The sequence below is a fragment of the Girardinichthys multiradiatus genome, chromosome 19, assembly GCF_021462225.1.
Source record: "Girardinichthys multiradiatus isolate DD_20200921_A chromosome 19, DD_fGirMul_XY1, whole genome shotgun sequence".
Taxonomy (NCBI): Eukaryota; Metazoa; Chordata; class Actinopteri; order Cyprinodontiformes; family Goodeidae; genus Girardinichthys; species Girardinichthys multiradiatus.
The window spans coordinates 40027889-40055688 of NC_061811.1; the positions used below are offsets into that span (position 1 = coordinate 40027889).

The 27800-nt window shown below is 41.3% G+C and overlaps 1 protein-coding gene across 3 annotated transcripts in view; it reads left to right on the forward strand.

Moving 5' to 3' along the window:
* Positions 1-27800, forward strand: part of akap6 (A kinase (PRKA) anchor protein 6) — a 490689-nt gene that overhangs the window by 248174 nt on the left and 214715 nt on the right. For all 3 annotated transcript variants that reach the window (XM_047392958.1, XM_047392960.1, XM_047392959.1), the window contains one exon: positions 4246-4361. In XM_047392958.1, the coding sequence (XP_047248914.1) occupies positions 4246-4361 (116 nt within the window). The remainder of the gene's footprint in view (positions 1-4245; positions 4362-27800) is intronic.

A 27800-nucleotide genomic window follows, 5' to 3' on the forward strand; every position in this document is an offset into this window, starting at 1 on the left:
CCTTGGACATTTGTTATGATACATTGCCATGGCAATGGGGTTGTTTCTTACAACCGGGAGCAGCTGATTAATATCTCAAAAGCTCAAATAATACTTCAACTACAACCCCAAATCCCTGATGAGTTGAAAAGGAGATGCCGTGGATGCACAGCAGGAGCTAAGAGAAGAGAGAGATGGAGAAAGTTCAAACCATCTCTTCCATTGATTATGATGGGCAATGTGAGATCGTTTGGAATCAAGTTGGATGAACTCCAAGCCCTACAAAGGACCCAGCCAGAGTACCGGGCATGCAGTATTATGTGTTTTATTGAGACATGGCTGCAGGATCATATCCCCAACTCCAGCGTCTCTCTGCTGGGCTTTTTAACCATAAGAGCAGACAGAGATTTAAAGAGGAGCGGCAAATGTAAAGGAGGTGGACTGGCAGTACTTGTGAACAACAGATGGTGTAATCCAGGACATGTAACTGTGAAGTGTCATCTCTGCAGTCCAGATATTGAACTGTTGACAGTAAGTTTTCGTCCATATTATTTACCCACATAGTTCACCAGTGTTATTTTGGCAAAGGTTTGCGTTCCACCTTCCACTGTTGCCGACACTGCATGTGATGCCATCAGCTCAGTTGCTAAGCTTCAGACACAGTACAAGACAGACTCCTGTCATCTGCAGAAATACTCGGATGATTCAACAGTTGTGGGGTGGATCAGACATGGACAAGAAGCTGAGTACAGGAAGGTGGTGGACCGCTTTGTGGCATGGTGTGGAAACAATCATCTCATTTTGAACGTGACTAAAACAAAGGAGATGATTGTAGATTTTAAGAGAAACAGGAAAAAGTCAAAAACTATTTCCATCATGGGAGAAAAAGTGGAGGTGGTGGAGGAGTATAAATACCTCGGTGTTCACCTGGACAACAGACTAGAGTGAAGATACAACTGTGAAGCCTTCTACAAGAAGGGACAGAGCAGACTGTACTTCTTGAGGAAGCTTAGGTCCTTTGGTGTTTGCAGCAAGATGCTGCATATCTTCTATAAGTCTGTTGTGGAAAGTGTGATCTCTTCTACCATTATCTGCTGGGGAAGCAGCATCAGAGCCAGGGACGTAAAAAGCTCAACAAGCTGATAAAAAAGGCTGGTTTTGCTCTGGGGACTCCTCTGGAACCTCTGGAGATCATTGTGGGAAGACGGATTCTTCATAAAATGAAGAACATTATGGAGAACCCTGAGCATCCTCTTCATGAGACTGTCCTACAACAACAGAGTGTCTTCAGTCAGAGGCTTCTTCAGATCTGCTGTAAGATCCTTCCTGCCCACAGCCATCAGCATCTACAACGGTTCTTTGAGGAAACCCTCATAATGAGCTACAACATTTAATTTCCCTTTGGGATTAATAATGTATTTTTGAATTGAATTGAATTGAATAATACAGAATCCCAAAGAATCCCAAATCCATGACCAAGTCAGGGGATATATACAGTACAGACCAAAGGTTTGTACACACCTTCTCATTCATAGAGTTTTCTTTATTTTCATGACTATGAATATTGTAGCTTCAAACTGAAGGCATCAAAACTATGAATTAACACATGTGGAACTATATACTGAACAAAAAAGTGTGAAACAACTGAAAATATGTCTTATATTCTAGGTTCTTCAAAGTAGCCACCTTTTGCTTTGATTACTGCTCCGCACACTCTTGGCATTCTTTTGATGAGCTTCAAGAGGTAGTCACCTGAAATGGTTTTCCAACAGTCTTGAAGGAGTTCCCAGAGATGCTTAGCACTTGTTGGCCCTTTTGCCTTCACTCTGCGGTCCAGTTCACCCCAAACCATCTCGATTGGGTTCAGGTCCGGTGACTGTGGAGGCCAGGTCATCTGGCGCAGCACCACATCACTCTCTTTCTTGGTCAAATAGCCCTTACACAGCCTGGAGGTGTGTTTGGGGTCATTGTCCTGTTGAAAAATAAATGATGGTCCAACTAAACGCAAACCAGATGGAATAGTATGCCGCTGCAAGATGCTGGGGTAGCCATGCTGGTTCAGTATGCCTTCAATTTTGAATAAATCCCCAACAGTGTCACCAACAAAGCACCCCCACACCATCACACCTCCTCCTCCATGGTTTACGGTGGGAACCAGGCATGTAGAGTCCATCCGTTCACCTCTTCTGCGATGCACAAAGACATGGTGGTTGGAACCAAATATCTCAAACTTGGGCTCATCAGACCAAAGCACAGATTTCCACTGGTCTAATGTCCGTTCCTTGTGTTCTTTAGCCCAAACAAGTCTCTTCTGCTTGTTGCCTGTCCTCAGCAGTGGTTTCCTAGCAGCTATTTTACCATGAAGGCCTGATTCACACAGTCTCCTCTTAACAGTTGTTCTAGAGATGTGTCTGCTGCTAGAACTCTGTGTAGAATTGACCTGTTCTCTAATCTGAGCTGCTGTTAACCTGCAATTTCTGAGGCTGGTGACTCGGATGAACTTATCGTCCACAGCAGAGGTTTACTCTTAGTCTTCCTTTCCTGGGGTGGTCCTCCTGTGAGCCAGTTTCTTTGTAGCGCTTGATGGTTTTTGCGACTACAATTGGGGACAGTTTCAAAGTTTTCCCAATTGTTCAGACTGACTGACCTTCATTTCTTAAAGTAACGATGGCCAATCGTTTTTGTTTACCTACCTGCTTTTTTTCTTGCCATAATACAAATTCTAACAGTCTATTTAGGAGGACTTTGTACTGTAACCACCTCCTGCACAACACAACTGATGGTCTCAACCCCATTTATAGGGCTTGAAATCCCACTTATTAAACCTGACAGGGCACACCTGTGAACTGAAAACCATTTCAGGTGACTACCTCTTGAAGCTCATCAAGAGATTGCCAAGAGTGTGCATAGCAGTAATCAAAGCAAAAGGTGGCTACTTTAAAGAACCTAGAATATAAGACATATTTTCAGTTGTTTCACACTTTTTTGTTCAGTATATAATTCCACATGTGTTAATTCATAGTTTTGATGCCTTCAGTGTGAAGCTACAATATTCGTAGTCATAAAAATAAAGACAACTCTTTGAATGAGAAGGTGTGTCCAAACTTTTGGTCTGTACTGTATACAAAAGTCATATCATTGTTGTGTATGTGAAACTCTTGACCAATCCGATTTACCATCTTCATTTACGCACATGTTCTTGGCACACACAACACCGATTCTCAGGCACAGTTAATGGAATGCAAGACTAGCATCACATCTCCATGAAATCAAACCGGTCTACGTGACAGTTGTACCATAACAATTTCATTACTCTTATCAACTTTCCACGTCCCTACAGCCAGCCTAAGCATCTGGGGATCGGCCGCCGAGGTCTCCACCTTCATCTGCCGCCCAATCCTCTTTGCATTGGTCCCTCCTGGTTCCCTCTGCAGGTGGTGGGCCCACTGGGGGATGGCCTCGCGTCTCTCGTTCAGGCTTGGCCTGGCTGGATCCCGCAAGGAGCAACCCAGCCACCAGGCACTCTCCGACAAGTCCTGACCCCAGGCCTGGCTCTAGAGTGGGACCCTGGCTCTGCCGTACCGGGCAACACCACGTGCCTCGATTTAATAGTCCTCATGAAGATGTCTTGAACCAACCGGTCGATTTACTGGTTGGTTTACGTTCCTACCCTCACCTATCGCCATGAACTATGGGTCATGACCGAAAGAACGAGATCTCGGATACAAGCGCTTGAAATGAGCTTATACCGTAGGATGGCGGAGCACTCCCTTAGAGATAGGGTGAGGAGCTCGGCCATCCGGGAGGGGCTCGGAGTAGAGCCGCTGCTCCTCCACATCAAGAGAAGCCAGTTGAGGTGGCTCGGCCATCTATACCGGATGCCTCCTGGACGCCTTCCTCGGGAGGTGTTCCAGGCACACCCACTGGCAGGAGGCTCATGGGATGGCCCAGGGCACGCTGGAGGGACTATGTCTCTCGGCTGGCCTGGAAACGCCTTGGCCTCCCCCTGGAGAAGCTGGAGGAGATGTCTAAGGAGAGGCACGTCTGGGTGTCTCTGCTGAGTCTGCTGTCCCCGCGACCCGGTCCCGGATAAAGCGGAAGACGACGAGTACGAGTACATTTTGCTTTTCCTTGAGGATCTTTGTGTTAGCTTTTTACCTAAAGTGAATTAGCAGGCTTACTCACAGTGACATCAGATATCTGAAGAGAATGTTAGCAAGTACATTTTTAGTAGGTTGTCATAAAGTATTGTCCTGTGTTCTTCAGGTGGAGCTAACGTCAACTCAAAGCGACATCCACCAGGTTGCCCTTGAGACGATGTCAGTTAAACTGAGCAGCCTCCATTACCCCTCATCCTCTAGGAGGCACAACAGGAACAACAGGTAAGCGCACAAAGTACTTTCTGTCAAGTTAATTTTTTTTCTCTTAATCTATTTAATCTAGTTGTCTTAAATATATATCCATTTTGACAGTAACTGGTAAAATTAGAATAATTAAATTACTCTTCAGCACTCAGATCATAGAATGATCACAAAAATCTGATATAGGGAGTGGCATGTAAAACGTTGACTGTTTCCTTATCAGAAAAATTTAAACTGGCATTTGGTGAGCCTTTCTTTCCATAACCAGGCTTTATTTTAATATTAACTAAGGACTGATTTATTGGCCATATGACTAACAACGTCAATGAGCAGTACAATGTACATGCATCCTTGTAATAACGTTTAGAAACTTAAAATGCAGTTTCATGTTGACTCATTGGTTTATAGTGGAAAGAATCTGAATACTATAATGGAATACTATATAAGTCTAGGAAATAATGAGAATAGACAAAATTCTAAATATCCGCTTTTGTCTACAATTAGAGAAAACAAATAATAAAAATAACATGATATATTTACATACAGTCTAATGCAATCGCCCAGTCACACACACAGACACTGAAGATGGATGTGCGTTAACTAAAGTAATCTGGTGTGTCCAGGCTTAGTTCGTCTTTGGTCACGCTGCCTGTTTGCTTTTTATCCCCTGGCACTGAGGAGCCTCCATTGGCGGTTATCACTCACTGGCAGGGCACACATGTACATGCACACATTAATATAAAATGGTAACACACGCTGAGTTCTGCATATGCAAATAAAAAATTTTGCTTAAATTGCCACCTGTGAGAGAAAGGTTTATGTTTAGTATATATTAGTTTTTTTGTCACAGGAACTAAGATGTAGAATGTGTTATTTATTTAAACAAATACAGGCAAAATTAAATAATAATTTGATCTGTTAATTGTTGTCTGGTCAATACCAGCCCAATAAGGCAATGGTATTAGGACAATAGAGAAAAAAGTGAATCAAGTTATGGTATTATTTAATAGCAAAACTCTGCACACACTTGAAATAAATTCACACAATTTCTTAAAATACAAGAATTTATTATGAAACATAATTCAACACAAAGTCAAACATATTTCAAATAACAAACTCTTTACTATACTAGAACAATTCAACTAAAACTACCAAGCAAAATAAAAGAATAAGGAAAACCAATTACCTATATACAAAATGAACAAGTGAATCCATTAATTAGCTATCACATTTAATAAAATAATATTTAGGGAAATATTATTTTTTTAAACATTTAGATTATTTCATCCTAAACTAATTTCTCTGCCCATAACACTACCTCTTATATGAAATGTTCTAAAGAAAAGATGTGGGCAACGAGTTGAGGAGCGGAGTTGTCCTGGTCATCGAGCCTCGTGTGGGCAGAACAAAGGACTTATGCAGCAGCTTTGTGTAAATGCCATGTGTGTAGCTTATGCTACCTGGACCTGCACGAAGGAAGGCATGTGATGCTGTGGTCCTGTTGCCTTCTCCTCTGGGCTGTGGGGAAAACCGCTTTCATTAGAGCTGCCAGGCTTTCTGGTTGCTTCCATAGGCCTCAAAGAAAAGACAAGCCACACTTGTCTTATAACTGACTTTTAATATGAACGCTGGCATACGTAAGCAGCAGATTGATACTTAACTTTGTTGCACAGGATCAGGTATTCGACCGTCGCATCATAGTCACTTTTGGATCCAAGTTGAAGAGATGTGCCTTTTTGCCTGAAAGGAGACATTTGCGCGTGGTGTCTCCCCTGTCCGGATCTCGCAGGAGACCTGCGTGGTAGGGAACTGTTAAGGCTTGTGAGATATAGGACCCCAGAATGCAGACGAGCAGGTGTAAAAGGTTTAATAATAAAAACTCACTCACATCAGGAGGCAGGAACAAAACAACAAACGGGCAGGCGAGACAGGCATGGGATGATCAAAAAACAACAAGACTTGGTTTGATAAATGTTTCCGCGATGACTAACTGAGCAGGTGTGTATATATGGAGTGAAAACCAGGTGGAGCAAGGAGACAGATTAACTTTGAGCAGGTGAACCAAATAAACTTAATTGACAGACAGAAGAAAATGTGGCTGCGGCTAAAACAGGAATTCAAGAATACAAACTAATAGAAATCAAAACTAGAAAAACATTAAATCAAAGCATAACCAGAAGCCCAATCCAAGAAAACAACTTAGCATAACATGAATACAAAAACTAAAGCATGACCAGGAAAACAAACAGAAGAACGATTCAAAACTTCAACTGTGAAAAAGACATAAAGAAAAAACCCAAAACAAAAACCAAACAACCACAAATTATAACAGGAACGCTGTGTTGGAACACGGTGTTTTTGTTTAGACTGAATGACGTCACGGGGAGTCAGCTATGACTCCTCCTCTTCCTGGGCTGGGTAGGCGTAGATTACTGGGATACTGAAAGGTGTAGAAAAGTTCATATCAGCCTTCGATTGTGTTTTGTGATTGTGATTGATTTTAACCATGCTTCACTCTCTGCTACACTTCCAACGTTTCAACAATTTGTCAGCTGCTCTACCAGAGAAAACAAAACAATGGATTTGTTTTATGCAAATGTCAAGGACTCATACATCTCTACAGCAAGACCTCCTCTAGGCAAATCAGATGATAATCTTGTTTTTCTCTGCTCGAAATATAAGCCCCTTGTTCAGAGGCAACCTGTAATAAAGAGGACTGTGAGAAAATGGTCACAAGAAGCTGAAGAAGCTCTGCAAGGTTGCTTTGAGGCTACAGACTGGGACGCACTGTTCCAGCCACATGGAGAGGACATCAATGCCATGACTGAGTGTGTAACCAACTATATAAACTTTTGTGTGGATGACATCATCCCCACCAGAACCGTGAGATGCTTCCCCAATAACAAACCTTGGATCACCAGTGACCTGAAGGACCTGCTTAACAAGAAAAAAAGAGCCTTCAGAGAGGGAGACAGAGAATTATTGAGGATTATACACAAGCAACTTAAAGTCAAGATAAGAGACAGCAAGGAGGTGTACAAGAAGAAGCTGGAGAGCAAGCTCCAGCAAAACAATATCAGAGATGTGTGGACAGGGATGAAGAAGATCACATGCTTCAAGCAGAAGGATGATCAGACCGATGGAGGTCTGGACAGAGCCAATGAACTGAACACATTCTTCAATAGGTTCAGTTCAGAAACAAGCTTCGCACCCTCCTCTCCTGCTCACAGCCAAACAGACATTCCATCTTCCTTTGACCCACAGGACCCACAGCTGTCCAGTAAGATCTCACATTTTTTATCTTCCACCTCAGCCCTAGACCCTTCTGCTTCTACATGTTTGCCTTCAACCATATCAGAAGATGCTGATGCTTCCTTTGCTTCCCCTTCCCACCTGTGTGTCTCAAGAAGTCAGGTGAAGAGACAACTGGAGAGACTGAATAGGAATAAGGCTGCAGGTCCAGATCATGTCAGCCCTAGTGTCCTGAAGGCCTGTGCAGAGCAGCTCTGTGGGATTCTGCCGCACCTCTTCAACCTTAGCCTGGCCCAGAAGAAGGTTTCGGTGTTGTGGAAGACCTCCTGTCTTGTTCCGGTACCAAAGAAAACTCACCCATCAGTCCTCAATGACTATAGACTTGTTGCCCTGACATCTCACATCACGAAGATCCTAGAGAGACTCCTGTTGGCCCACCTGAGTAAGCAAACAGTAAACCATCAGGACCCCCTTCAGTTTGCTTATCAATGTGGAGTTGGAGTTGAAGATGCCATAATACACCTGCTTTAACAAACCCACTGTCATCTGGACAAAGCCAGTAGCACTGTGAGGATCATGTTCTTTGATTTCTCCAGTGCATTTAATACAATCCAACCTGATTTACTTTGTCAGAAACTCCAGACTCAGGTGGAGGCCTCAACAATCTCCTGGATCAAAGACTACCTGACAAACACACCACAGTTTGTGAGACTGAAGGGTTGTGAGTCTAACCAAGTAGTCAGCAGCACAGGAGCACCACAGGTGACTGTACTCTCACCATTCCTTTTCACTCTGTACACCTCAGACTTCCAGTACAAGACAGACTCCTGTCATCTGCAGAAATACTCGGATGATTCAGCAGTTGTGGGGTGGATCAGAGATGGACAAGAAGCTGAGTACAGGAAGGTGGTGGACCGCTTTGTGGCATGGTGTGGAAACAATCATCTCATTTTGAACGTGACTAAAACAAAGGAGATGATTGTAGATTTTAAGAGAAACAGGAATAAGTCAAAAACTATTTCTATCATGGGAGAAGAAGTGGAGGTGGTGCAGGAGTATAAATACCTCGGTGTTCACCTGGACAACAGACTAGAGTGGAGATGCAACTGTGAAGCCATCTACAAGAAGGGACAGAGCAGACTGTACTTCTTGAGGAAGCTTAGGTCCTTTGGTGTTTGCAGCAAGATGCTGCATATCTTCTATAAGTCTGTTGTGGAAAGTGTGATCTCTTCTACCATCATCTGCTGGGGAAGCGGCATCAGAGCCAGGGACTTAAAAAAGCTCAACAAGTTGATAAGAAAGGCTGGCTCTGTTCTGGGGACTCCTCTGGAACCTCTGGAGATCATTGTGGAAAGACGGATTCTTCATAAAATGAAGAACATTATGGAGAACACTGAGCATCCTCTTCATGAGACTGTCCTACAACAACAGAGTGTCTTCAGTCAGAGGCTTCTTCAGATCTGCTGTAAGACGGAGCGCTACAGGTGATCCTTCCTGCCTACAGCCATCAGCATCTACAATGGCTCTTTGAGGAAACCTTCATAATATGAGCTATAACAACATTTAATTTCCCTTTGGGATTAATAAAGTATTTTTGAATTGAATTGAATTGAATGTTCATCCATGTTTTCGACCCATGGTTGGGGTCCTAACAGTTGCACAAAGTGTATTTGTATCATTTTGAATTTAGGCCCACCTCCTGTTTTTTAAACTGAGTGCCTTGCTTGCAGACCCTGGACCCCACAGGCTCTGCCAAGTATTTCCTGAAATATGACTGATTAAAATTACAACATCATATGATGCATAAAGGTACCATTTTATGTTATTAGAATGATGATTAGAATTATTGTAAGCCAAAATTATGGTTACAGGTTTGTGACCAAAAACTGCTGTTTGTGTCCAAAAACTGCTGTTTTGACCCATGGACTAGTATAAAATTAGATTCAGAATATATGATCTAGGAATTTAATAGTAGGGAAAATTATCATTAGGTGTTCAGAATGAGCAAATAAATGTAAAGATAAACAGATTTAAAGTTACACAATAAATGACCAGACTACGCAATAGTATGGGCAGAAACTTGTGCCATCAAAAACTGAATTTGAATTGGTCCTGTATTTGCGTAATTTGAAATTAAATGCATTAGTTTGAAAATTAATTTCATTAAATTGAAACTGAATTTAATACTTTGAACCTGAATTCATTTGCTTCAAAAGTGTATTTTGTTGTATTGAAAATTCAGTTGACTACTTTCATTTTCAATTCTTTAATTCAATTTCAGTTCCAAAATTTTGTTTTTTATGTCACACATTCGGGCCCTTGAGGAAAACAACCGATTAATCAAACACAGATTCACCAGGATGTCATTCACTATTGCTGTGTCTAAATTCAGGGGCTGCATTCTTTAAATGTTGCATTTGTAGGCCGATTATGTCATGTTGAGGTGATGAAATGAAGGCTATCCAATTTTGAAGGCTCCTCCAAATGGGGCCGACAAATGTGTCCTTTTTTTCCCAAGATTTGAAGGATGGGCCCGGTGTATCCTTCGTGGTCCATCCTATCCCATGATTCATTGCGGGTCGATGTAGATTGCTCAAACAGAAGTAGTAAAAGCCGGAGTAGAGAGAAAAGCTGCGAACAAAGTTGTTTATATTGCGCTTTCTGTGAAACAAAATGAACTTTTACAATGTTTTTAGATGAGAATATAGATGTTTAAACCTGAAATATCTGCTCAGAGCACTTGTGCAATCGCTTAATTGCACAATTGCTCTGATGTGTTCGGAGATGTCTGCTCCCGCTGCCCTAACAGCCGGCTTGCCTCGCCTGCTGTCAGCTAACCGTGCGGTTGAGGTGCTCTAAACTCCAAAAGAACAGCTGACTTGTGGCGCATTGTTTTCAAACTCCTGCTGGGTTTCCCTAATAGGTGGAAGTTAAACACAGATATTATTCAACCAGATGATATCTAATATTAATGTTTGGTTTATTTCTTATTATTATGCTCTGCAAATAAACAGATTGAAAAATGTGTTCCTAAAGTTCATATGTTAGTGTTTAAGTTCTTAAAAGTTTATACAAAGAAATCAAACAAATAGTATTTGTCATCAATGTATTTTATTTAAAGTGTTATATTTATATATGTATGAACACAAAAATTATTTATGAAAATTGTAAATGGCTGAATAATGTACAAGATCATGAAACAAAAATATTTTAAACAAAATAGTATAATAAGCCATCAGGAATATGTAAAGGGGTAAATAAACAGCATGTGTTTATTTAATTCAATTCAGTTCAATTCAATTTATTTATATAGCGCCAATTCACAACACTTGTCGTCTCAAGGCACTTTAAAAAGTCAATTAAGTCGAATCACACAGATTTCAAGCCGGGTACATACATCCCAATTAATCCTATCAAATAGTGCGGTTAGATTTACTTTATTATTCAAAATGGTTAAAAAAGTTTTCTATCTAAGGAAACCCAGCAGATTACATCAAGTCAGTGACTTGTAGCATTCGCTCCTCCATTTACAGTGGAGACAGTGGTATTAACCTTCAGGCTCTACTTGTTCGGCTTCACAGCTCTGTGCTTCACGCTATCACGGTTGATAGGCAACAAAACGTATGCTGAGGTAAGGGCAGAGGAAAGGCAGACTGTTTCTATATTTAGCCATTCCCCTCTTTTATTTGTCCTGTTCCTCTGCTTCCTCTCCATTTTTTTTGCAACTTTTGTGTCTGTTGTTTTCTTCCTGTTCTTTTCTTTTGCTCGTGGTCCTCATCAACTTACTTGTCTCTTAACTACTCCTCTTTCCACTTCACCTTCATTTCATTTTATTTATTTTATTCAACCAGATGAAAAACCCCATTGAGATCAAGATTTCATTTGCAAGGAGGACCTGGGCAGAACATCTGCAACACACATCGATAAACAGTATTCAGTGACTGAAGACATTTGGCCAAGGCGTTCACAAACAGAACATTTCCATATCAAGCAGAGGCAAGAAGGTAGCTCAGACCAATTTTTCTCTTACTCTGAGCGAGAAACAAGATCAATTTCTGTAATAAAGCCTAATCTTCACCCTCAGTTTTGTTTTAACCAAATTTTCAATGTGGGTTTTAAAAGAGAGCTCTTTATCCAATATAAAACCTAGGTATTTATAAGTAGCAACAAACTCAATTTGTTTACCTGAAACAGTAGTAATAAACATACAAATTTCTGACAGCCTTCTGGAATACGAGACTGTAAAAACTATACGGCCTGTGGGAGTGAAGAAGAGCAGCAATAGATTACCAAATCATCTGCATAAAAATGATAACAGCCATTTGACAAATTGTCACACAAATCATTTATATAAATAATTTGGGTTCTATTTGACAAATAGTCAGCCACCCATAAGGCAGCTTAATTTGAAAGTCTGATCTGATACAAAATTTTGATCACAATTGTGTAATTAACGGTGTCAAATGCCTTAGACAGATCAATGAACAAAGCAACACTGTTTTCTGCAATCAAAATTTAGGATCTTTAAAGGAGCAGTGACAGTGCTGTTTTTTGTCTGAAACCAGATTGTAAATTAGGTAAAATTGAGTTTGAGTTTATAAACACTGAACACTGGTCTGCAACACATTTTTCAAAAATTTTTATTTGGAGATTGGTCTTTGAGTATTAACTTCTGACGGTCCCCCACCTTTTAACAGAGGTAATACAAAAACTGATTTCAAGACACTGGGGATTTTATTAGGCCCGAACAGGAAGCCTGCAAGGGCCTATAGGAATTGTTAGATTTCTTATTCTTTTTTCCGTTGCGTCTTTGCGAGACAATTTGGGGACTTAACCAAGCCCCGATTTTACCCAAAATTGTCCCCCGCGTGAAATTCTTGTTCCTTAATGTCGTCGTCAGTGGGCGTGGCCTAGCCTCTTAGCCACGCCCCCAAACGTGAGATAGGCCGAACCATAAGTTGTAGAGATCTGAAATTTGGCACACAGGTAGAGCTCCTCAAACCAAGAAAAAAAGTCTCCTGTGGGTATGCCCTAAAACGCACAGGAAGTCGGCCATTTTGGGTCAGAGGCCAATTTTTGGCCGTTTTTCACTTTTACTCACCTCGAACTTTAACAAACTCCTCCTATGCAGTTAAGTTACAAGGAATTAAAAGTTATCAAAATCTTGAGTTTTCGGCCATGTTTAGGGGGCATGAAAATGGTGTTCGCGCCCAGATGAAAAAATGCAATAACTTTCCCAAGAAACGCCAAATCACACCAAAGTTGGCATGAAGGAGGACCTTCGGGTTCCCGGCGATTCTATGGGTTCATATGCTGATATCATCAAAGCCACTCCCCCTGAGAACAGGAAGTCACTTTTTTTGCTGGGAAAGGTCTGGCTGTCTACACTCAATCAACTTGAAACTGTCAGGTGACTGATAACTAGTGGGTCTAACTTTGTTTGAAGCACAGTGACTTTTCATAAAAGGGCGTGGCCGTGGTGGCGCATCAAAGTTGGACGTCACGCCATGGCCATACGTTTGGCTTTAATTTCCACATACATCATCTGGTCTGCACCAAATTCAATATGATTGATCCTACTCCAGTCCCCAAAGCAGATCTGATGAGATATTTTGTGGGTGTTGCCTAATTCTTCCACAGCGCCCCCTAGAAAATTAAAAAAAATCTGCCCCAAGCCATGTTTTGACAGAGGATTGTGAAATTTGGTATACATATGTAACTTCTCAGGACCTACAAAAAAGCCTCCTGGAGTGTTTGTCTACACCCCACAGGAAGTCAGTCATTTTGGATTGAAGTTTCCATTTTGACCTCGGATTTGCCCTTTCTAGCCCGCATATCGGACAGAGACTTGAAAATCACTCAGTATACTCTTAAGGTATGGGGGATCAAAAGTTACCAAAAGCTTTTTGATACATGAAAGCATGTGGACGTAGCCAAGCCTCAAAATATGACTTCTCGCCATGAAAGGCGAAATTAATATAGCTCCTACACGGAAAGTCACAGAGACATAAAACCTCCTGAGATTGATCTGCCTCTGGCCCTGAACAATATTCACTGATCAGATGCTGACATCATCAAAGCCCCACCCCCTGGGAACAGGAAGTGTCATGTTTTCCTTTAGATAGTCAGTTTTTGATGTCCTTCACCTAATCAATGTGAAACTGTCCCCAGTGACAGATAACATGGCGGTCTAAGTTTGTCTCCAGTACTGACAGGTTTGGCTTGAGGGTGTGGCTGTGGCAGCGTGGCGAATTCTGATATCATGCCACGGCCATACGTTTGGCTCTAAATTACACATGCATGGTCCGATTCACAAAAAAATACATATGGTTGATCTTTGTCAGCCCCCAAACAGCTCTATTGGATTACATTGAAAGTTTAATCAACACCGCCCCCTAGGACATTTCAACTGCTCTATCTCCCTCATACATCATCGGATCCACTTGAAATGTAGTATACATGATCATGAGTTAATGATGGACATGTTGACGCAGTGAACTGATGACATCATTTTAGCCCCACCCACTAATAAAAAAGTGAGTGCAGCTTCCATCTGGATGGTCCAATTTCCCCCAAATTTTAAAGGCTTCTCGCCAAACCACAACTCTGCATGACCGAAGATCATATAACATGTTGCTCATAGTGCCACCAAGTGGCGACATGTGGAATCGAATGTCATCCTCATCGGTGGCGTGTAGGCAGCGATGCCAGGCTCCCACGGTCACTGCACAGGCCAAGCTGCGCTGAGCTGCGAGGGCCTTCATTGCTGCTTGCAGCTTTAATTAGAGTTTAGGCTTGTATTGAAGATACAATGCACTACTATAAAATCTGCAGCCAACTTTAGAAATAAAGGATCCAATTCATCTGGACCTGCTGCTTTTCTGGTGTCCATACTTTTTAACGCTTTGAAAACATCAGCTGTGCATATACTCTAGGAGCAAAGTTAAAAGTGTCAGGATTAGCAATGTTGTTCAGTATCAGAGTGTCAGGAGTTATAACTGGTCCAGTTGTATTTAAATTCAAATAGAGAGCCACCTGAGATAAAATGCCCACTGAAATAATTTACCATGGTTAATTTACTAACAGAATATTTTACCGTCTTTCAACAGAAAATAGGGAAAGTCACTTGATTTGAAGTAGATTTTACTGTTTTCCAACATTTCTTTGGATCATTTAGATTTTTTGTCATTTCAGAAAGGAAAAACTTTGACTTTGCTTTTTTTTTTATTGATGAGGTACATTTATTTCGTAATTGCCTAAAACACAGCCAGTCATGCTTAGTGCTATTTTTCTTTGCCCTAGCCCAGGCTGCATCTCTTTGTTTATGTAGAATTCCAATTTCTGGGGAGAACCAGGAGTTATTTTGCCCTTTCACTCTGAGGTGCATGCTTATTTATTAGTCTTGAAAACTCGTCATGAAAGTATTGTCAAGCTAAGTCGACATTATTAAAAAGAGACACCCCGTCATGGACAAACGCTTGCTAATTGAAATCAGGATCCGTTGCTTTATTTTAGTTGTTTTAAGCTTTATAACTGTATCTATAGCACGGTGATCACTGAGGTCATTTGCAAATACACCTACTACTTTATATTTATGCTGAGCATTTGTCAAAATTAGGTCAAGTAGAGATGATTGTAGAGGACATTTTTAATTGGGGCAGGTGCAATCAATTAACTTATTGATATTTACAGAATCACTGATTTAGACTATCTGATGATGCTATCAGCCAATCTAAATTCAAATCCTCAAGCAAAACAAATACATTTTTATTTAGGCCAGCTAGATACTTATACAGAGTAGGAGGGGCATCACAGCCAGCTGAATTAGGTCGATAGCAGCCTGAAACAGTGAGGTACTGTTTGGTGTACCTTTGGTGTATTCAAGATTCAGGGCTAAGAATGACATTTTTTTTGGAATGGACACTGAGGATAGGAGGGTGACATGAAATTTGTTCTTTACATAGATGGCAACACCACCACTTTTACTAGGGCGGTCACAACAGAGAACATTATATCGTGCTAAGGAAATATCCTTATCAGAAACAGATTTACTTGGCCAGGTTTCAGAAAAAATTAAAATGTCAGTATTTGTGATTTTCATCCAGATTTGGGTAGCAAACTGCGAGAGTTTACATAAATAATACCATAATAATTTACTAATTACTAGAAGGGAAAATCAACAATGTGTAAGGCTACTGTAGCTTTGCATGTTAAGGGTACGATGTAGTAGTGGCAGCTATCTAAAAGGCTTCAGTTAAAGCATGTGGCGTAGTGTGTGTTTTGATGCTGAATGATTTTCGTCATTAACATTGTGTAACATGGGTGCGCAGAGACAAAATAGATCTCGGGAATTCAATTGTATTCTTTATCAACTCTCATTAACAAAATGCCTCTGGTTTTTGTTGCTCAAAATAAAAAATATCACACCTAACATGTTTTGCCCCTGCGAAATAGATAGTGCTCAGTACTGACCCAGCTAAGTTCTACTCCAAACCTCCTTTGGCACTACACAACTTGCTTTATTTATAAAACCTCATGTGTGTGGGACAAGGCCAGTTTCATTGGTGATTTTTTAACGATCAGAGGCAACCTAAAAAATGAGCTCATCTTGTGGCTGTATGTTTAATATTGAAGTAGTGTCCTCCTTCAGAGCAAGGAGTACTTGGAAGGAAAGCAGCACCGCTCACATCTGTTAGTGCCCAAGCAGCAGGGGGAGTTGCCTAAAAAAACCAGAGAGACATGGTCAGCAATGACTGTCCTTCAGCCTGCATTTAGGCTCCACAGTAGCCAAATGCTGTACTGGCCGAATGGGGTGGTAGTCTCCACTACTGCACAGGTGTCAAACTCCAATCCTCAAGGGCTGGTGTCTCTGTGTAAACACACATGAATCGCATAAAAATACAGCTCACATATCGCATGAATAGGTCATTAGAAGGATTCTGTAGAACTTGAGTGCCTGAGGAGGTGATTCAGTCATTTGATTAAGGTGTGTTGGACTTTGGACAGATTCAAAAGTTGCACACTGGCCCTTGAGGACAGGAGTTTGACACCCCTGCATTACTTCTTAGGGGTTTTAAGGACATAGTTTCAGGGTATTGGTGTTTCAGACCAACTACTTTTTCATCTGATTCATGGGATGTTAGCTGTTAAAAGAGGCTTTTGAGATAATCAGGAACAAAAACATAATGACATAGCTTTGTTTGTACTTGCAGTTGTTAATAATCCATCCTCTTATGAAGGGGATACACATTAGGAGTGAAAAAGCAATAGTGGAGATGGAGACTTGGCAGCGCTCTCCAAACACAATGTATCGTATGCATCACTTTCATCATAGGTTGTGAATTTCTTCTAGTTGCCAAACATCTGTAGGATGCTTTCTGGTATTGTATACCAACTTATTCCACTCTATGATTTATTGCTAGCTGTGTTTTGGTTCTGCAGTCAATTGTTTTCGCAGACTTGCAGAAGGTACTTTATCACTAGTTTTGGCAAAGGACGTGAGCTATTGATTTTTTGCTTATATATGATCTTATCCAGGGTTGAAAGTGAGCCGGTACGGTCCGGTACTGCGTACCACTAAAAGATTCTGCGCCGGTACGCAGTACCGGGAAGAGGGAACAGCTGTCTGCTATGAAGCCATCATCCAGAACCAGTTACGGCTGCAAAAACTCACGAGCACACAAAGATCAGATCCGCTACCAACAGGCAGTCTAAAACACGACTTAATCTGTTTATAAATATAGCTTTTTTCCCCTTATTCCAAATTGTTTCTGAACTGTTCTGCTATGTTGGAGCCTCCATGCTCTTGCTCTGCTTCTCTACCCTCGGAGCTCGAGGTTTTTGTGAATGGCTAGCCTTTAAAACGAGCACCACTACATTTAATGTCTGTCTGCTCGCTGCTAAATACCCCAGTTAAAAGCAAAGGGAGAATAACTAGTTGTATTTCATGTTATTTGGATGAATTACAACAACACAGTACAGCTCGAAAACACCGCCTATGACCAGAGATTTCACATACACTACACGTGAGCGCATGCGCGCTTACCTCGAAAACAGAGCGGTTGCCATGGAGATCGGTGCATTCGATTTAATGGACTGGGTGATTTTACAAAGGTAGTGCACAGACATAAGAACCGCTGCTTGCATTAGGACAGGACAAACAATAAATCACTTACCATCTACAGACTTCTAAATAAAAACCGTGAAAACAACATGAACTGTCAAATTTTGTATTTAAATTAAATCAAAACTTGACCACAATGCAGAGAACAATAACTTCTTTGTGCAAAAGAAAAGACGGAAACTGAAGATGAAAAGTTATGCATCAGAAAATGGTATATCACTGTTTCATACATGGCAGTTCTTTAACAATAATAAAAAAAATATATATATATTTATATATATATAAGAGAGACTAAAATACACCCTTCAATCAAACTTTTTGACAGGTGACCTTTGACCTTAAGGGGGGTCATGGGTGATGGGAGCGGTGAGGTCTTGGGGTCAACAGGGGTGTGTCCGAGGGGCGTAACCATGGATGCTGATTGGTTGTCGTCATTAGGGGCGATACCTTAAATGAACCAATAATAATACAGGGGTGTGTTTAAGGGTGTTACGGGGAAGTCCTTAAATGAACCAATTAAAACACAGGGGTGTGTATGTTATAAATAGAACAAGACAAATATGGTATTATCAGAAACTGTATGGCATCAGCACCAATTAAAAATAGAGGGGTGTGTTTGTAAGCCTCGTTAAACCTTGAATAACCCAATGAAAACAATGGGGCGTGCTTTAGTGTTTACTTTAAATACAGGGATAAAACTCTGCACTTTACATGCAGCATTCGTTGGAAAAGAACACCCGTTCAGCAATGGCTAGAGTTAAGAGAGTTTATCGTCAAGCGGAGGAGAAACGCAACGCGTGCCAAGATGATGATGAACAAGCAACTGCATCATCTATATCATCTACTTCCTCATCTGAGATACCTATCGGAATCCCCGTCATAACATACTCTACCGATGATGAGGATCCAACATCAACTTCAACAACCACGGTTGAAAATCAGACCTCGGGTCGGCCAAGAGGTATGTCAGTTCTGTGCGAAACCCCAGTGACCGTCTACCAGTATTCATCCCGTGAATTGAATGCTCCTAAGAAACCAATATACTTCATCTGCAGGGTACAAAGAAGAACTGTCTCCTCGACTTGCAAAACGGGCGAGAATGTTTCATATGCCATCCGATGTTGAAATAGCTGAGAGAGAACCTCTCTTTAGCGCAGTGTGGGGGTCAAAAACCACAGCAAATGGTCACTGGTCTTTTCGGGCAAGCAGACGCAGGAACAACCGGACGAACCCCTCAGATCTGTTTGTGTTGGAGGCTTTCAATCAGGACTGTGGCATATTCAAGACAATGCTGGCTCTGCCGTTTGAAGCTTGGGCAGAGAAGATGAGTGAAATTGGACAGCGTCTTTCCGACCTTTTCCACAACTCACGCAGTTAGATCGATGTCATGTCAGTGAAAAAAACGCTGATGTTTCCTGTTTTACATCTAGAACAAACCCTCTTCTGAGGACCCGACCCCTTCCTATGATGTATATATACGGGGGGATAACTGCAAGCTCACAGACACTGAGAATCGTATCATGAGAATGAGTGGACCGACACCATACAGGGATCTCTACAACCACCGAGCAGAGATCCACTTCTCTCCTGAGCACGATGAAAGCTTCAACATTGGACCATATCATCCGCCTTCCCCTGACCTCTTCTCACCATCCACCTCAACGTCCTCATTCTCAGAGACCCACTTCAGTCCTGCATCACCTACAGGATACAACATGAAAATGTATCAGCCGCTTTCTCCAGACCTCTACTCACCATTGCCGCTATTCATGGCCGAGTCTGTAGACGCGAATGTCCTGCCTGAAGACATGAAGGTGGTCGTGGAGGATGAGGTAGCTACCAGCTACTCACCCTATACCGAAGCCCCAACGCAAACCCTGGAACCGATGGAGGACGCTCAGCCTTCAGCGGAGGATGAGAGTAACCAGGGGGACGAAATTGACGGTTGGTTCTCAACCACCCTCATCAATACGGTGAAAACAGCGATACTTCATTTATTCAACATAACCTCTTTGAACTATTTCAGAGAAACCTGCTATGGGTGCATAATGAACCACCCAAGCCAGCGTCAGCACCAATGCCTGGAGGTATAGGGGGAGGATTATTACCAAGTCAACTTTCAACGCATCGTACGACGACTCGTAACCCCCAAACTCGTTCCTGCTATTCAGAATCTTCTGGTACTTCGACGCGTACAAGCGGATGACTTCAGAGTGAAGACGATTGCAGAGACGGTTTTATATGAACTGAAATCGGTACAAGGCATCCACAGTGCAATAGCGCATGTTTATGATCGCATGGTCGAAGAGAAACACCTCAAACAACTTAACTCTGTTTCAGAGTGCTACAAACTGACAAACTGATCTCACATGTTTGATGACTTGTTGTATCATTTTTAGTATTCCAGTACTTTAATTAATTTGCATTATATGATTTTTCTTCTTTTTTTTTTTTTTTCTTTTTACTATTAAATACAATTAAAGTAGGAACATATTAACCTTTCCCAAAAGTGTTGTTTAAAATCTAGTAGTGTTTGAATTCATCTGCATTAATCTGCATTTTATCAGATTTGTTTTTTTGTTTTTACTATTAAATACAAAAATAAAAAAAGGGCTAAATCTACCCTCCGATGTGTTTTTTCTCATTATTAAACAAGTAATCGTCAGAGTGAGCATAAGGCAAAGATGGCAGGAAGACGGCTGATGAAGAAAGTATACAGGTCCTTCTCAAAATATTAGCATATTGTGATAAAGTTCATTATTTTCCATAATGTCATGATGAAAATTTAACATTCATATATTTTAGATTCATTGCACACTAACTGAAATACTTCATGTCTTTTATTGTCTTAATACGGATGATTTTGGCATACAGCTCATGAAAACCCAAAATTCCTATCTCACAAAATTAGCATATCATTAAAAGGGTCTCTAAACGAGCTATGAACCTAATCATCTGAATCAACGAGTTAACTCTAAACACCTGCAAAAGATTCCTGAGGCCTTTAAAACTCCCAGCCTGGTTCATCACTCAAAACCCCAATCATGGGTAAGACTGCCGACCTGACTGCTATCCAGAAGGCCACTATTGACACCCTGAAGCAAGAGGGTAAGACGCAGAAAGAAATTTCTGAACGAATAGGCTGTTCCCAGAGTGCTGTATCAAGGCACCTCAGTGGGAAGTCTGTGGGAAGGAAAATGTGTGGCAGAAAACGCTGCACAACGAGAAGAGGTGACCGGACCCTGAGGAAGATTGTGGAGAAGGGCCGATTCCAGACCTTGGGTGACCTGCGGAAGCAGTGGACTGAGTCTGGAGTAGAAACATCCAGAGCCACCGTGCACAGGCGTGTGCAAGAAATGGGCTACAGGTGCCGCATTCCCCAGGTCAAGCCACTTTTGAACCAGAAACAGCGGCAGAAGCGCCTGACCTGGGCTACAGAGAAGCAGCACTGGACTGTTGCTCAGTGGTCCAAAGTACTTTTTTCGGATGAAAGCAAATTCTGCATGTCATTCGGAAATCAAGGTGCCAGAGTCTGGAGGAAGACTGGGGAGAAGGAAATGCCAAAATGCTAGAAGTCCAGTGTCAAGTACCCACAGTCAGTGATGGTCTGGGGTGCCGTGTCAGCTGCTGGTGTTGGTCCACTGTGTTTTATCAAGGGCAGGGTCAATGCAGCTAGCTATCAGGAGATTTTGGAGCACTTCATGCTTCCATCTGCTGAAAAGCTTTATGGAGATGAAGATTTCATTTTTCAGCACGACCTGGCACCTGCTCACAGTGCCAAAACCACTGGTAAATGGTTTACTGACCATGGTATCACTGTGCTCAATTGGCCTGCCAACTCTCCTGACCTGAACCCCATAGAGAATCTGTGGGATATTGTGAAGAGAACGTTGAGAGACTCAAGACCCAACACTCTGGATGAGCTAAAGGCCGCTATCAAAGCATCCTGGGCCTCCATAAGACCTCAGCAGTGCCACAGGCGGATTGCCTCCATGCCACGCCGCATTGAAGCAGTCATTTCTGCAAAAGGATTCCCGACCAAGTATTGAGTGCATAACTGTACATGATTATTTGAAGGTTGACGTTTTTTGTATTAAAAACACTTTTCTTTTATTGATCGGATGAAATATGCTAATTTTGTGAGATAGGAATTTTGGGTTTTCATGAGCTGTATGCCAAAATCATCCGTATTAAGACAATAAAAGACATGAAATATTTCAGTTAGTGTGCAATGAATCTAAAATATATGAATGTTAAATTTTCATCATGACATTATGGAAAATAATGAACTTTATCACAATATGCTAATATTTTGAGAAGGACCTGTATTATAGCCCTTCAAATCCGGGAAGTTTTGGGGGTGTAGATAGGCTGAGGAGGGTTATGCAAGATGAAACGGGAAAGAAGGTTGCGGTTGAAAAAGTTAAAGATTTTTTATCAGGAGAAGATACCTATACTCTACATAAACCTGCAAGAATAAAGTTCCCGAGAAACAGAGTCTTTGTCACCAGACCATTGAGACAGTTCCAAGCCGATCTCTGTGACATGCAAGCTCTGGCCAAGGAAAATGATGGTTATAATTATTTATTAACCGTCATTGACATCTTTTCAGAAAGAGCGTATGTACGAGTTTTGAAGAGGAAAACAGCCGCTGAGGTGGTAAAGGCATTTGAATCAGTTTTTAAAGAAAGTCAGATCCCCAAAAAACTTCAGACTGATGCCGGTAAAGAATTGTTTAACAAGAAATGTAAGGTTTTAATGGAGAAACATGGTATTGAACATTTTGCCACAGCGAGTGAAGCAAAAGCTTCAGTGGTCAAGAGATTTAACCGCACATTAAAAACAAGGATGTGGAGATATTTTACATATTTATATTTTGCTAACAACACCCGGCGGTACGTCGATGTCCTGCAAAACCTAGCTAGAAGCTACAACCATACCTACCATTCCAGCATTAAAATGAGCCCTATTGAAGTGACCTCAGAAAATGCCTTTCAAGTGTTTCAGAATCTGTATGATGTCAAGTCCAACAGATATTGCAAGGACTCAGTGACAACGTATTATATTCTGACAAGGGGATCTTGTCAGAATATCCAAGGTCCGTGGAGTGTTTGATAAAAAATACGAACAGAGTTTTACGGATGAAGTGTTTACAGTGTATGAGCGGATACCCCGATCTCGTCCTGTATACAAACTCAAAGATTTGGATGGAGAACCTATCGAGGGTTCCTTTTACGCAGAGGAACTTCAAAAAGTAAAAATATTTAACGACAAGATGTATCAAGTGGAAAAAATATTAAAACGACGTACGGTCAAGGGTGTCAAACAGGTTTTTGTAAGCTGGAAAAACTGGCCTGAGAAATTCAACAGTTGGATCAGGTTTGATGAACTTCGAAACGTATAAAAAGGTTTGCACTAAACCTCACAGTTGACACAGCATCGTGAACCGTCAGGTAGAGGATGGTGGCTTTTACGTTACTCTTCCCTCTAACGCTAGCATGGAAGTGTTTAAAAATAATACCAGTTCGAGTTTCCGTGTAAATTTAGCTCAACATATTGATTTAGAAGGCCAATGGATGGTTGCATTAGCAGAGATTTCATACCCTCATACATGGCATAATTTAGCGGATTATGATGCCTACTTTGAATGGTGGAAGGTTGGTGATGTGGAGATCAATACGCAAATGATCAGAAGTGGCTACTATAACAGCGTTATTCAACTCGAGACAGAGATGGAACTGTTTTTCAAAAAAATGAACTCGGGTATCCGCATTAAATTCAGCAAAGTTCAAAGCAGTCCGTATGAAATACGCTTCTTCAGCACTCTAGCTTATATGATGGGCGTGAAACCAGGGGAATGGATTCATGTATCTGAACCAAAACTGGCTCCTTTTCCGGCGGATTTAAAGGCTGGTTTCTATCACCTATACTGTTACAGCGACGTGGTCAGCCCTCAAATAGTAGGCGACACTTTTGCACCTTTACTGCGGACCGTCAAAGTACAAGGCAACTTCAGTGATATGGTTACTCTGACGTTTAACCCCGCCCACTACCTTCCAATTTCCAGAAGACATATTGAAAATATCAATATAGAAATTAAATCGGACCAAAACGTTCCTGTAAATTTTGTCTACGGAAAGACCGTCATAAGACTACACTTCAGACCGGTAATATCACAACGTAGCCTGAGATAAATTTTATTTGTATAAACTATTCCAGAGATATGTATATAACCTCTAAGACCGATTGGTTATCATTCATATTACCCTGGTCCTTCAACACTGCATCCAAAAGACCCAGAACAAGACCCTCTGGTGATCGTTTAAGGATGGTTAAAAAACAACGACAAACACAAAAAAGGAGATCAGTCGCAGCTGATAAACAGAGAGGAAGGAAGTCTTCCGCAAGTTTTGATATATTTAAATAATGGCTCTTTTACATAACAAATCATCAGAGTGCACGCTGGCAGAGCTGGACTTATTTTCTGCCCAGATGACACAACTATCGATCGAAGATAAAATTTACACCGAGATCCAGCCTTTATCTGCAATCACCAATGGAGGCCCGATTGAGTTTTTCATTCCGGGAGACGGAGAAAAGTATCTGGATCTCAACGATACGCTGTTGCATCTCAGAGTGAAAATTACTAACGAGGATGGAACAAACCTGCAGGGCTCATCAACTACCCGTTAAACACCATCTTCAGTCAGTGTGATGTCACTCTCGGAGATCGATTGATTTCACAATCCAGCGGTACACATCGATATAGAGCCATGATTGAGACATTGTTAAACTTTTCTGAGGATTCTTTAAAAAGCCAGTTTAGCTCTGGTCTTTTTTTTATAAAGACACAGCCGGGGCTCTGAACTCTATCGTTATAACTAACGGCCCTAACCAGGGTCTTAACAGCAGAGCAGGCTTTACGGCAAATTCCAAGGAGGTACATCTCCTAGGCCCCCTGCATGCAGACATATTTTTCTGCAAGACACTTCTTTTAAACTCTGTTGACCTCAAAATTAAACTTAGAAGAGCCAACGACGCCTTTTGTCTCATGGCAGCAAGAGACTCCACTTACAAACTTAGGATATTAGGAGCCTCTCTTTTCATCAAAAACGTTTCCGTCTCTCCAGCTGTACAACTGGGGCACGCTTCAGCTTTAATGAAAGCAAATGCTCTCTATCCACTTTCACGTGTGAATGTAAAAACATATTCCATCCCTGAAAATTCAAGGGTATGCAACCCAGAGAATCTTTTCTTAGGCATCTTCCCCAAGCATGTGGTGATTGCTTTACTGGATCATGACGCTTTTACAGGAACACGCGATCTCAATCCGTTTGACTTTAATCATTTTGATATGGAATATTTAGCTTTGTGTAAGGACGGCAGACAAATTCCAGCTAAGGCCTTCCAGCCCAATTTTAACCAGGGTAATTCAGTGAGAGAGTATTACAACTTGTTTACAGCTACAGGACGACATCTAAAAGATCTTCCACTGAGTATAACACATCAGGAATTTAATCAAGGATACTTTCTATTCGCATTTAATCTTAACCCGGATGAGGACACAGATGCTCTATCTCCAGTTTCCAGTGGAAATTTAAGATTGGAAATGCGTTTCAGAAACCCGTTGCCTCATACCACCACGCTGATCATCTACGCTTGTTATGACTCTATTTTAGAGATTGATTCAAAGAGGCGTGTGCTGGTGGATTATTATTAATCTAATCAGACATGAATAATCATGAAATTGAGAACCTGCTGCATCATCTGCTGGGAGATTTGTTTTGTGGTGTGTGGCCGTGCGACCAACTGTCGCTGCTAGCTGACAAATTCCCTGGGCCGGCCTACTTTATTGTGAACACACATCCTTCACACATGCCGGGAGAACACTGGTTAGCTCTGACTTTGGATGAGAATGGTCAAGCCAGCTTTTTTGACTCTTTTGGATTCTCTCCGGATTTCGAGTTCTACTCGTCAAGCATCGTAACATTTTTAGAAGACAGATCCTCAAAAATATTGTATCATAATAATCAGCTTCAAAACACTCTGTCCACTGTGTGCGGTCACCATTGCAATTTTTATCTATGTCATAGAGCGTGCGGATTATCACTGCAGCAAGTGTTGTCAAAATACACCGGAGATGTGATTAAGAATGATTTAATGGTATCTAACTTTGTGAAAAAATATCAGAAATGTGTCATTAATCAAAGTTGTACATTTTATACTCACGGAACATGCTCTTTGGAGATGTTTCTGGATTGTTATGGAATTTAAATTGTCATCTTTTTTTTTTCATTGTTTGTTTTTTCTTATGATTTAATATTTGTGTAATGACATCATATGTTAGTGTGTGAAGTAGAGAACGAAGTTAGACTTGGAAATATAATCAATAAATATTTTATTGAATAAAAGAAATAGGCTACATGTTTCATTTTCTTATAACAGTTTATGGTGAAAATGTAATCCATAGTGTTGTCTTACGAAGAGACTTTATTGACCTCCCATCAGCATTTTTATCTTCCAGCTCGGATCTCGACCAATGGGGGGAATGAGTTATCTGCCTTCTTCTTCTTCTTGTTCTTCTCTGCTTAACGATGGGGGGTGTACCCTCTCTCTCTGTTTTGAAACGTCTGTATTCATCACGAGCATAAGGGTTAATGACTGAAGATATAGGGATGTGTAGAAAGTCTGGCCATCCTCGGGGTTGCGGTGCTCCAGATTTTTTAAACTGTAGCATGAGATTTTTCAACAAGTCAATCATGTGGGACCCATTTACAACATTTCTTTTAAATACAAATTCACCTCGCGAAGTCCAACTCTCACTTCTTTCGGATAATTTCTTCAAAATGTACTCAGCATTTTTATGGTTATGTTTAGGTAGGCTTTTTAGTACTTCCGTAAGAACCTGATCCTTAGGGGCCTCGTCGTGCCCCGGGCCTTGTTTTTCTTGGGACCGCTCATGTTCAGGAACCTCTGTGTCACGCTGCAGCGTCAAACTCGCCCGCTGTTTTTCTTTGACACCTTGCTTGAGTAGAGTCAGATACCTCTGCAAAAGCGCATCATATTTCTTGATTTTTTCATAAGAAGTCAAACCGGGCTCGTTTAATATCGCTCTCATGTCAGCATCCAAATTCTCCTCTGCCGTCTGTCTGATGGACGTGTCTGACTGGGTCAGACGCTTGAATTGATGAGGTGAAATGAGAAGCATCTTCTGCAATTTTCTGGGAGACATTATCTCCTGATTATACCACCAATTAGATCACCGATCAAGGGAGCAAGAGCCGTTAAGATGGGGAGAATAAAACCACCTCCTTGACTTTTGAGGGCTAACTGTTTAGTTTTTATTCCGGTTCTTTTATCACCCAACAATCTGATGATTTTTCTTTGTTTCTTCAATTGTCGGTGTTGAGAGGGCGATAGTTTAATGTTACCTTTTAAAATATTCAGAGCAATTACACACAAAGCCTGAAGAAAGTTGGGTGAGCAGTGTGCGAGAATATCCTTGCGTTTCTGAGGAGTGGCCTGGTACAAAGCCCTGAATAATGAGACATTCCTTTTTATACGTGCAGACATGATGACTTACTTTGTTTTGGGCACGTACACAGCAGGCCACTGGTGAGGAAGTATCCCCGTTCTCAGTCTGAAATGTTCTGGGCAGATAGGCGTAAAATCGATGATTAAATACCCATGAGCGTCTCTCGTCGCATCTTCAAAACTCTCCAAGAAGAGACCCTTTTGAGATGGAAACATTTGGCGGGCCAGTATATTTAGCTGGAGTTTATCTCTCGGATTTTTAAACAACACCATATAATTAGCGTTCAGGCTGATGGTGCGACTGTACTTTCCTTGATGAAATACATTCTGAGTCAACATCATGACGCTCATATTACGATGGTGACGAAACTGTGTAAAGACTTTCATCACGTTTTCATCATCTGAGGCTTGGGCAATAACATCGTCTATAATGATCAGATGATTCTGATCAGGAGGAAACAGGTTTTCCTCTTCAAAAGAATGAGGCAATCCTTCCACAAAGGTAATATTTTTATTCATCTTCTGCAATTCAGCATACATGGGTTGAAAAG